The following is a 13,045-nucleotide window of genomic DNA, read 5'->3' as shown; positions in this document are numbered from 1 at the left end:
AGGTAGAGGCCCAGGGTGAAGGAGGGGACAGAGAAGTTTAAGACACTCAACACATAACTCGTGTAGGTTCAACATCCAGCCAATAAGAACAACATGAAGAAAGAATAAAAGAAAACAGAAACAAGAAAATGAGCACAGAAAAAAGTTAAGAAAATCAACATGCTGAAAAACTAATTTCTTTTGATGTATCACAAATTTATATTTAAAGCAGACCTATCGCTATGCACTATTAGCAACCAACAAGTACAATGAAGCATTAAAGTTGGGAAAATATATTATTTTTAGCTTGAATTTCAAAAAAAGTCAGTTTCTGCAGTTGAAGTTAATAATGTTTTATTAATGCTACCAATCTGTAACTCTGTTGCTAATTTTTAGTTTCATTATATAATTTTCTCATTCATAACCTGGGGCAATTTTTGCATATACAGCTAGATATTATAAAGAAACATGTCTACCAAATGCAAATTCAGCCTTAAATTAATCAATTCCATTTATCTTTGTGATAGGTCCACCTTGGTTATAAAAGTATGTTCTTGTATATGTACAAATATATTTATTTTTTTACTGTTAACTATAAAATAGTTCAACTATTTCTACTAATGAAAGTGCAGATGAAGTTAAGTCCAGTGTTGTCTGGTCTTGAATAGTGTAACACAATTCAAATGCAAAACATATTTTGATATAGACTATATTTTACTAATTTATTTTCTGTAAATGATTTTACCTTGCCCCAAAATGGAGGAATGCATTTGAAATCCAGAAACTACACATTTTAATGCTTGCTGGTATAAGTAATTGGGCTATATCATAATTGCTTTGATGCAATAGCAAAGTCTAAAATATAATCTTGAAAACGCATCACATAAAAATATCACCAATACAGTATACTAACGCATATATATGGAATTTAGAAAGATGGTAATGATAACCCTGTATGCGAGACAGCAAAAGAGACACAGATGTATAGAACAGTCTTTTGGACTCTGTGGGAGAGGGAGGCAGAGGATGATTTGGGAGAATGGCATTGAAACATGTATAATATCATATAAGAAACGAATCGCCAGTCCAGGTTCAATGCAGTATACAGGAAGCTTGGGGCTGGTGCAGTGGGATGACCCAGAGGGATGGTACGGGGAGGGAGGTTCAGGACTGGGAACATGTGTACACCTGTGGCAGATTCATGTTGATGTATGGCAAAACCAATACAATATTGTAAAGTAATTAGCCTCTAATTAAAATAAATAAATTTAAATTTAAAAATATATATATTGCCCTAAGTAAATGTAAAGTAACTTTTGTCCTAGGCAAATCCTGAAAATCAACATGCTGTCTGAACAAATACCATATGCAAGTTGCTGTACAGGGAAAGTACCCTCTAAAGTGGGGTCCTACAGTCCCCATTCTGGAATTCATCCCTTGTGCAGTCCTCCCCCTTGAGTGGGATGAACCTAGACCCTTGGTTTAAATGAACAGGAACACAGCAAAAGTGATGAGATGTCCCTTCTGACATTAGGTTATCAAAAAAGCGTGGCTCTCATCTTGGCTATTTCTCCTGTTCTCTTGTTCACTTGCTCTGAGGGAAGCCAATTTCCAAGTTATAAGATGTCCTATGGAGAGAGAGGTCCACAGAGCAAGAAACAGAGGGATGCCAGTGGCCAGCAGGCAGAGGAATTGAGGCCCATGTGAGTGAACTTGGAAGTGGATCATCCCCCAGTTGAACCTCCATATGAGACCCCAGCTCTGGCTGGGAATAAGAGGGTAACCTCATGAGAGCTGAGGACTAGAGCAAAGTCCCTCTCAGATTCCTGATGGGCAAAATGATGAGGTCATGAATGTGTACTGTTTAAAGTCGCTTCGGGTGGAATTTGTTGTGAAGGAAACGGGTAAAGTTCTGATTCCAATGATTTTCAATGAAAAATAGAATAAAGTTACACCCCCCCCCCAAAAATGTTGCATATTCTTCTGTGAAAAAGAAGAAAACTTTCTCTCAGCAAAATTAATATCCTGATTGGTGATTTTAAAACTTACCAGATTATTTAAATGTATTATGTACAATGCAATTGAACGTGCATGCCAAAACACAGTTACAATTATGGCACTGCTCTTCTTAAAAAGGAAGTCCACTCCAATCTTAAATGTGGCCTAAAATGCCCTAGTGTGGTATGGTCACTTCTATATTTATCCCTACCCAAATCTTCCATCATGCTCCATGAACTAACCTCAGTCAAATGTCATGAGTTAATATCATAATTTCTACACAAACTTCAGGGCTTAGGTTCATGGCCTCTGAGAAGCAACCTGAATCCCCAGCTTCCACTCCACTGGTGTAGTGACCTACACCAAACACTTCTGCCCTGGGTGTTCCTCTATTCTACACAGTGCCACATTTTTGCTGCATTTATAAAATTATTGATGTAACAGAAAGGAAAATATATTGTGATTTACAATAAAAGGTTAACTATATACTTTCAACTTTGAGATAGAGTAAAATTTTCTCTACTCACTTCTCTCTTAAACTTCTATAAAATAAGAAAAGGCAATAAGAAATATAAAATATAACTTTATCATCAATACAATCAATAAATACTTGTAATAATACATATATATGATGAAGTGCCACCAAGAATAGTGAAAATTCATCTAGGATTGGAAATATCATAGAGATACAATACTTAAAGATGCAGACATCAGACAGATGTGCCAGATGCAAAATTCTTAAGACTAGGTGGCATATCCTGATGAGAAAAATAGCACTGCCCACCTTACTCAAGAGAACAAGACTGTGGAGCAAAGTTTACCACTACTAAGTCACGTCAGTCGTGTCCGACTCTGTGCGACCCCAGAGACGGCAGCCCACCAGGCTCCGCCGTCCCTGGGATTCTCCAGGCAAGAACACTAGAGTGGGTTGCCATTTCCTTCTCCAGTGCATGAAAGTGAAAAGTGAAAGTGAAGTCACTCAGTCGTGCCCGACTCTTAGCGACCCCACGGACTGCAGCCTACCAGGCTCCTCTGTCCATAGGATTTTCCAGGCAAGAGTACTGGAGTGGGGTGCCATTGCCTTCGAGCAAAGTTTGGCTATGGCTAATTCCATGAACTATTCCAGAGACAAGCCGAGGAGGTAGGACTAAGTGAGGAGATGCACAGGAATGCCATCTATGCCACAGATCTCTAAGAAAGGAGAGTCTAAAAGCAATCAGCAGTCCTATAACTGCCAATCACTGTCAACTTAAAATGAACAAAAAAGCTAAGTCAGTTTACATACACAGAGACACATATCATGTAGGGCTGTACTGTGAGCCACAGGGACCTCTCACCCTTCCTAGAGCACGGCCTTGGCCCTTCCCCTACACTATCTTTTTACAATACCCATTTCCAGATAAAAATAACAATGATGACAGTAACAACAAAGAAACTATAAATATTCTATCAATAAATACAAGAACAAAGAGGGGGTAAATGATTATGAAACTAATCACTGATGGAAAATATACACCTTAAAAACACGCGGCCTCTAAGGTAGAAATGGTGAGGGACAGAGAGATGGTGAGGGACGAAGAGGTCTGGGGTGCCACAGTCCATGGGGTCATGAAGAGTCAGACACGACTTAGTAACTGAACAACAATAACCAAGGTAGAAATAAAAGAATAAGTCAGTATTATGATACAGAATATGAGGCTAAACTAAATTGCCAGCATGGATGCACCAGACTCTCTAGTGACTAGAGAGACATTCTCTGTAAAATGAGGAACAAAACAAGGATGAATGGAAATATCTACTGAACAGAAGAAACAGGCCTTTCTAAAACCACCTTTCACATGTCTCTTTGAGGATCTCCTCCCATTCAGGGATAGGACTTGTGTGAAGCAAACAAGACTTGCTTCAAAAATACAAAATTTAAGGATACACTTACAGGGTTGAGAAAGTGCAAGGTTGGCATCTCATGACCTTGACAGTAAATGCCTCCTTAATCCTGGTGCCTTAAGAACCTCCCCTTGCCTCATTCAGGCCCAGTCCTGCTCAAATTCTCCCTCTTGCATTTTCCACTAGCTCTTTCCTCCTGACAAGCTCAAGTATGCCATTTACAGATAGCCAGCTCATCTCTAGAATCTGGACTTCTTAGATAGAAATTAAGGGCCTTCTCTGGTGGCTCAGGCAGTCAAGAATCCACCTGCAACGCAATCAATCCAATTCCAGCATCGGAATTCCTAGATCCAATTCCTGCATCGGAAAGATCCCTGGAGAAAGGAATGGCTACCCACTCCAGTATTCTTGCCTGGAGAATTCCATAGACAGAGGAGCCTGGCAGGCTACAGTCGATGGGGTCGCAAAGAGTTGGACATGACTGAACGACTAACACACACAGGAAGAAATTAAATATCACTCCCTGTGGCCCACATGTTTCTGAGTCTTTCAATTTCTCTCATTAACTAAACCCTATTCCAACCTCCCCAAATCTTTATTGCTGCTTCCAAAGAAATCAGTTTTACAAATTCCCCATACTTAATCTCCAAAGACCAGACCCTTTTATACCCATATATATGGAAGAAAGTTAAAATTTGGGAAGATAGTTGCCAGATTTTTTTTATGATATATATGATTGTAAGGTATCAGACAACACCTTTGTCTTAACAACTTAATATTGACTGTTTTCTCTAGTTTAAAAATATTAAGAGTAAAATGAGATAATGTATGTGAAAACTGAAAGTAAAACTATTACATAAATGTCAACTGATTCATCACTATTTCCTTTTTACCTAAATCTACTATAAACGTATGTCACTTCTAAGTTGCTAGAATGGGGCCGTATAAGAAGAAAAGACTGGCTATTTTTGAAGAAATGTGAAAACTTACTACTTTGGTAAAGATGATTGAACAGTGTTACAATAACTTAAAATCTACAGAAGAATCGTCCTAAGGCCTAAATTCAGGTGTTTTCTATGTGCTTAAAGAAATGAAAACTGACAGTAAAGCAGTCCATTTTAATGTGTTCCGTAATATTTTCTTCTTTGAGAGGCAAGTTCTTGACACTGAGCATGTTTTGAGGATTGCCATACATAAGGCTTCATCTATGTAATTATTTATGGATAAATCCATTTCAAAATGAGGTCATTTTACTGAAACTAAGCTATTTGCATAGTACAAGACAGGCCTGCTATACACATAGACATGTAATTTACAGTCAAAAGTACAAGATATTTAAAAACACAACAGCCATAAATGGATAAGATAAAAAGAAAAAAAAATATCTATCTTATCAATAAATTTGTGCCTAAAATATCACTTAGCTTTAAAGAAACTATTCCTAAGTCTGATAATGATCCACACCCACAGAGTAACCTTTCTAAAACTGTCACTAATGGACTGGTGATCATAGTACTCACCTAATCGCATCATTCGTCTCAGAAACAGCTTTCAGGTACTCCTTCAAATAATAATAATTAAAGCAGTATTTCCGGATCTTATACCCCCGCCATCGCCTCTGAATCTATTGACGTAAATAAAAAGATAGAATATGCCAGTGAACATTTTTAGAAAAAAAAAATTAATAGTTCTTCAAAATCAGTTTAATGGTGGATGATGATTAAATCTTATCAAATAAATTCTTAGGCTTTTCTGCTATTGTAAAGAATCCGCCTGCAATCTGGGAGACCCCGATTCAGATCCTGGGTTGGGAAGATCCCCTGGAGAAGAGACAGGCTCCCCACTCCAGTATTCTTGGGCTTCTCTGGTGGCTCAGACTGTAAAAGAATCTGCCTGCAGTGTGGGGAGACCTGGGTTAAATCCCTGGGTTGAGAAGATACCATGGAGAATGCATGACAACCCACTCCAGTATTCTTGGGCTTCCCTGGCAACTCAGATTGTAAAGAATCCACCTGCAGTGTGGGGAGACCTGGGTTCAATCCCTGGGTTGAGAAGATACCCTGGAGAAGCGCAGGACAACCCCCTCCAGTATTCTTGCCTGGAGAATCCCCATAGACAGAGGAGCCTGGCGAGCTGAGTCCATGGAGTCACAAAGAGTCGGCCATGACTGAGAAGCACGCACACAAATGTAACAGTTTGTTGCGTAGCTGCTAGTTGTGTTTCTTTTTCTACCCCATGGACTGTAGCCCATCAGGCTCCTCTGTCCATGGGATTTCCAGGCAAGAATAATGGAATGGGTTGCCATTTTCTTTTCCAATAACAGTATATATAGTTGCAAATATAGGTTTACTCATAGATTTATAATAAAATATTATAAAGACAAAAACATACTCTAGGTTACTATAATTTATTTTATAACATTTATAATGGTTTTAAAAATACTGTGTGAAATTAACTATTGAAAGATCAAAAATTTGCTTTACTGATTCCTACCACTTTCACTTCCTGACCAGATGGATTTTTTATTTTTTTAATAACCAACTGGCTGAAAGATTGTATTTTGTCTCATTGAAATCAATGTTTTTAATGGACTTTTAAAATACAGTTGTATCAAAATCTTTAAAGAAAATGTATTCTTGTACCTTCATCATCACATTTTAATTCTTCTTTAACTAAATCACTGCAGATGGTGAATGCAGCCATGACATTAAAAGACACTTGTTCCTTGGAAGAAAAGCTATGACCAACCTAGACAGCATATTAAAAAGCAGAGACATTACTTTTCCAACAAAGACCCATCTAGTCAAAGTTATGGTTTTTCCAGTAGTCATGTATGGATGTGAGCGTTGGACTGTAAAGAAACCTGAGCGGAGAGCTGCGGTGTTGGAGAAGACTCTTGAGAGTCCCTTGGACTGCATGGAGATCCAACCAGATCATCCTAAAGGAAATCAGTCCTGAATATTCATTGGAAGGACTGATGCTGAAGCTGAAACTCCAATCCTTTGGCTACCTGATGCAAAGAACTGACTCCTTGGAAAAGACCCGGATGCTGGGGATGATTGACGGCAGGAGAAGGGGACGACAGAGGTTGAGATGGTTGGATGGCATCACGAAATCAATGGACATGAGTTTGTGTAAACTCTGGGAGTTGGCAATGGACAGGGAGGTCTTGTGTGCTGCAGTCCATGGGGTCGCAAAGAGTCGGACATGACTGAGCGACTGAACTGAACAATGACAATATTTAACATTTATTGAGTTATTATTATATGTGGGGCACTATTCTAAGGATTTTGCTTGTATTTATGCATTTAATCTTTAGACCATTCCTTTGAGATAAATAGAGAAGGAAATGGCAACCCACTCCAGTATTCTTGCCTGGAGAATCCCATGGGCAGAGGAGCCTGGCAGGCTACAGTTCATGAGGTTGAAAAGAGTCAGACATGACTGAGCGACTGAACAACAACAACAATGACACAAATACTCTCTTCACCTTATTTATAGATGAGAAAATGCCAAAAGGAAAATATTCAGTTTTCCCCATAATTATATAGCTATTATAATTGTACAGTTTTCGCATAATTATACAGCTATTAGTGATGGATTTAAGAATCAAATTAGAACTTCAGGGGGCCTGTTCTCTAAACCATTGCAACACAGAACTGTGAACAAGGGGAACTGTAATTTTCAATGAACAAATATTTGTTTAAAGTATCTAGTTTTTTAGATAAGAGGAATGTTGGTGTCTAAAAGAACATACTTATTAAATGGGCTACATGCATGCCTTCAAAGCCCCAATAATCATAAGAAAAATCAATCACTTTAAGCTTTATCTTTGTTAATATAATCGCTATTAGAAAAACTCAAAACAAAACTTTTAATATGTAGATCCTAATTTTGTGGAAAACCGAAAGTCTATAGTACAAAATACCTCAACTTCTTTAAAGGAGTAGAAGAAGAAGAAATAGAAAAAATTAGAAAAAAATGTTGACTTAGCCTTACATAAAGACTAACTTCATTCTTTAAAATTTTCAAGTAGTTTGCATATTTATAAATTATTCACACTCTCCAATACTTTGGCCACCTGATACAAAGAACCAACTAATTGGAAAAGACCCTGTTGCTGGGAAAGATTGAGGACAGGAGGAGAAGGGGGTGACAGAGAATGAGATGGTTGGATGGCATCACCAACTCCATGGACATGAATTTGAGCAAACTCTGGAAGATAATGAAGGACAGGGAAGCCTGGCATGCTGCACTCCATGAGGTCACAGAGTTGGACACGACTTAGTGACTGAATAACACACATGATGAACAATTTTCTTTGGATATGAAGTCCTTCCAATGTTTTGCACAGTTAGCTGGGCTAGGAACACACATCTTCTTTAAACATCTTTTTTTTTTTTTTTGTCCATAGGAAAAAGTGACTAATAAGAGACTGAACTTTGGTCCACTGAGTTTTATCTGAAAAGCCTAAGGGTTTTAAGCTAAATATGTTGAGTTTAAAATCTTTATAACTTGATTCAATGCCATTCTCCCAAATAAATGTCTTACTTGAATTGTGATCCCCTAATTTTCTCTGTTTTAAAATATGGTCAATTAAAAGGTATTTTACAATCTGAAATATTAAATGTGAAGACTTTGAAGAAATGTTTAGTCAACCGCCTAGTATAAGAATGACTAAAATAATTGAAGAGATGCTAAACCACTTATTGTTCATATTGTAAGAACAATTAAATAGAGAAATTAGTTCTGGAAAGTAAAACTAAGTAGAGTAACAAGCTAGCGTAACAATGCGAGCATAACAGTGCCTTTCTAAATATTTTTCAAATGATCTTATTTTAGAGCTTTATTCTCTAAATTAAGAAAAATTAATTTTTCTAGAGTTCTATTTTACCATCTGAGCCACCAGGGAAGCCCAATTTATAAACTATCTTCCTCTAATTTGACAAACATCATATTATGGCTGGCAAAGAAATGGGAGGGATTGATACAAAAAGCATTTTCCTAATGAAAAAGAATAATCTATTGGAATACATATACATATATAAATCATACATGCAAATAATGACTATTTTCCTGGCTTATTTAACTTAATCATTACAGTATCATTCTGAGGTGGAGATTATCATTAGCTTTCTTTGATAGAAGAGGAAATTGATGCTTAGAGAGCTTAAATAAATGCCTGAGGTTATACATTAATAGCTAGTTGGATGGCTTCACATGAATCTCAGCTTACTTTTATTGCATATACAGTAATAATTATATTAAACACAGGAATACTTACAAACAAAAGCGCTGATAGACTATCCATCATCAGCAATAGAAATGACTCAGGAAGCATAGAAAAATATTAGGATATCAAACAGTGTTAAGGGGTGGACTACCTACTACATAGAAACACCATTAAATTCTAAGTAAGATTAGATGTGTCAGAAAACATAAAAGATGCATGCTGAAGTCCTGAGAAGGAAAGATGGTGGTTTATGTTTAGGTCATGGCAGAGTAGTGGGGAGAAGCTGGAAGGGCTTCACTTGGAGAGAAGCTGAAAGGGCAGAGTCTGCAGCTGGCTGAAAAATCTGTGCCAATAGCCAGAGAACTAAAAGAAGCCCATGGGATGGACTCCTTCCCACTCCACAGGGAGCAACCTCCAGAAACAGCACCAACCACATCCACAGAGTCCACAAATGCACTCTCAGAGAGTCTCGTAATGCCCTAAGTCCCTAGACATCCACCCAAAATCACGCTACAATTCCTTTCCAAATATTATGCTAACTGCCTTAATTTTCATGGTATCCTTGTGAATAGGGCACTATCTCCATGTTAAAAATAAAGAAACTGAGGTTAAGTAACTTGATCAAGGTCACAGCATAACCAGTAAAACAGTAAATGGCAGAACTGGGATACAAAAACATGCTCTGTCTTATTCCAGAGACCAGGCTCTTTCCACTAAAACATCTGATGAATGCACTGTATAAAGAGAAAGAGTGTGTGCATGTTCTTTCATTTAAAATGCATCGTTATTTTTTTTTTTTTTTACATTAGAGGGATTCCAGTTTAACCAATATTTATTTAATGGACATGAGTTTGAGCAAACTCCAGGAGATGGTAAAGAACAGTGAAGCCTGGCATGCTGCAGTTCATGGGGTCAAAAAGAGTCAGACACAACTTTACTGACTGAACAACAATTGATGTAAGATATAATATATGCTGGCGTTCCACTATACTTCTTGCTATAGGAACAAATACCATCTTAAATTTTGCCTAAATTTCCTGTTGATATCCCAGTACTAGTGAATAGACTTTTACTTTTTTAAAAAACAAAATATTTTCAAGAGGCAAGATGATTTTGGATAACGTTCTTCTTAATTTCAAGGTGAGTGGGTTACAGTTTCCCAAAAAAGGGCTAGTGTTCATGTCCTTCAAAGTAATTAGCAACTTTCAGAAGTGATAGGTATAAAACAATTATTGTCATTGATCAGCTCTAAATAGATAATTTTAAACAAAGTCACTGCATGCTCAGCAGATTACAGCTTGTTAACGGGCAAGTTCTAAATGACCTCTTAAGCTAGTCAAATCAATGATGCATATTCCTCATTAAGTAACATCAAAATGTAAGTGGTCTTATAAATAATGTTTATTTTAAGCACTAAAATAAATGGCAAAACCTTGATATATCAAAAGCCATCTGTTCATAGAAAATATTTTCCCTCCATTGGGTTTATTATTATTCCTCAAAATTCACAGTAATCTTAATGTTGTCAAAAGAGAGAAAAAACATTTTCACACCTAAAATTAAAATCAAAATATGAAAGACAATATATCACTGATGATAACGTGCCTAGGACTAAAGCTCTAGTTGTACATGAGAGCATATAAACAGGACTCTCATTCATAACATTACTTTTACTTATTTGAATGTTGAACATTCTGCAAAGACTATACAGTGAGCACAGAAAAGTGGGTTTACCGAATTTTCAAAGATAGGCTGTTTAAAACTAGTAATATCAAAGTTTTCATTCTCATTGTCACCATATTATCATGTCAATATATAGAAAAATAGACATGTTTTTAAACTAGAAATATATATATTTTAACCTAGATGTTTTTAGCTATCTGGAGATTTTGGATAATTATTCCATATGCAGTTTCTTCTCTTTAATATTCTGTTTCCTTACTCTACTGGTCTTTGTACTTCTTTTCTCTAAATTTCTTTAATCATTCCACAAAGACATTGATACCAGAAGTAGTAGGAGGGAGAAAGAAATAATTTTTTGCATGGGGAGGGAACATTTAAATCTGCCTACCATCCAGCAAAAGCTAGGATTTATCTAGAGGATCCCTTCCCCTCTTATTTCTTAGGCTGACATTTTGGGATAGCTTCTTCCATGTGAATAACATTGTGTCTTACTTGTTTTGTATTCTTAGAACCCAACATATAATCTAGTAAATAAGAGGAAATCAGGGCTTCCCTGGTTGCTCAATAATAAAAAATCTTCCTGCCAACGCAGGGGTCATAGGTTCCAACCCTAGTCCAGGAAGATATGATATGCTGAAGGACAACTAAGCCCATGTGCCACGGCCACTGAGCCAGGGTTCTAGAGTCTGTGAGTCACAGCAACTGAACTCATGTAACTGCAATTACGGAAGCCCATGTGCCTAGAGCCCATCCTCCACAACAAGAGAAACCATTGCAATGAGAAACTGGCACCCTGCAACTAGAAGTAGCCTCCCCTCAGCACAACAGAAAAGGCCCGTGTGCACCAACAAAGACCCAGTGTAGCTATAAATAAAATAAATAAGTTATTTTTTTTAAAAGAAAGAATCAGTATTTCTTCCCTGAATTATTTTACTTATTTATCTGTGGTGTTGGGGAAGACTCTTGAGAGTCCCTTGGACTGCAAGGAGATCCAACCAGTCCTTTCTAAAGATCAGTTCTGGGTGTTCTTTGGAAGGACTGATGCTAAAGCTGAAACTCCAGTACTTTGGCCACCTCATGAGAAGAGTTGACTCATTGGAAAAGACTCTGATGCTGGGAGGGATTGGGGGCAGGAGGAGAAGGGGATGACAGAGGACGAGATGGCTGGATGGCATCACCAACTTGATGGACGTGAGTTTGAGTGAACTCCGGGAGTTGGTGATGGACAGGGAGGCCTGGCGTGCTGCGATTCATGGGGTCGCAAAGAGTCGGACATGACTGAGCGACTGAACTGAACTGATTTATCTCTATCTGATTTTGGAGTCATTATTCTAAACATAAATACTTCATAGTAGTATAAATATGAAAACAAGGTTATAAATAGTTTAGTAGATTGAGATGGATCCTTATATATCTGATATATATTTAACCATTTTCTGATTAAAGCCACAGAATATAAACTATCCTTGTATTTTTCCTACTTTAGATACAAAAAGGAAACAAAAGAAAAAGGTCAATTGATGCTTTGAGTTAGATTTTTGTAAACAAAAATTTTTATTACATAAAAGAACCAATAAATTTATGGTTACTTTGAAAATTGATTATTTTAAGTTATCTTTAAGTCTAGTGGCCCTCTTATTATTATAGTTCTTACTTTCCTTAAACTGAGGATTTCTTTCTGAACTAAAATGTGTTAGGGCACTAATTTCAAGTGAAATCATTTAAAAGAACTGCAACAATAAAGGTTCAGATGCCCATGAACACCATTAAGAAAGTATATGTGGTTGATTCAGGACAAGGACAAGGTTTCTAGGGTAAAAGAAATTCTATCTTAAAAAATTAATTACATCTGTAGTTCTTTAAAACTAAGTTTTAGATTATTACCATTTTTCATTCCTCACAGATCTTTGAAAACAAGAGGGAAAAGTCTAATGGAACATACTTTTGAAAAGAGATCTCCAAGATACTACACATTAGCACTTCTTACAATCTGCGTGCATATGAGATTATTCTGGTTGTCCAAGGACAGACAGACAAATGAGAACTCAAGATGTATCAGATGACCCAAAGGAGGCTTTTCAAAGGTATTGCAAGGAATCAATAATGCTCAGTTTGCCTTTGCTAACTTCCAAAGTCTGTGCCAGTTACGGCTCCTCATTAAGCTGAGTTTATTGAAGACCAGTATAGTCCCAGAGTTAATGGATAAAGAGAGAGAGCTGCAGTTGAAGAATAGCAGTCCCGATAACTATTTGGTGGGGCTGCTAAAGT

The 13,045-nt window shown here is 37.1% G+C and overlaps 2 protein-coding genes across 3 annotated transcripts in view; one reads left to right on the top strand and one right to left on the bottom strand.

The window, feature by feature from the left end:
* The window catches only part of GPATCH2 (G-patch domain containing 2), a 473,250-nt gene that overhangs the window by 207,201 nt on the left and 253,004 nt on the right, over positions 1-13,045 (top strand). The window lies entirely within an intron of this gene.
* The window catches only part of SPATA17 (spermatogenesis associated 17), a 238,168-nt gene that overhangs the window by 166,024 nt on the left and 59,099 nt on the right, over positions 1-13,045 (bottom strand). The window contains exon 5 of the mRNA XM_055583760.1: positions 5,382-5,485. Coding sequence (XP_055439735.1) covers positions 5,382-5,485 — 104 coding nt within the window. The remainder of the gene's footprint in view (positions 1-5,381; positions 5,486-13,045) is intronic.

Source organism: Bubalus kerabau, chromosome 5 (assembly GCF_029407905.1).
Source record: "Bubalus kerabau isolate K-KA32 ecotype Philippines breed swamp buffalo chromosome 5, PCC_UOA_SB_1v2, whole genome shotgun sequence".
NCBI classification, from domain to species: domain Eukaryota; kingdom Metazoa; phylum Chordata; class Mammalia; order Artiodactyla; family Bovidae; genus Bubalus; species Bubalus kerabau.
This window is presented reverse-complemented; position numbering and strand designations above follow the sequence as displayed.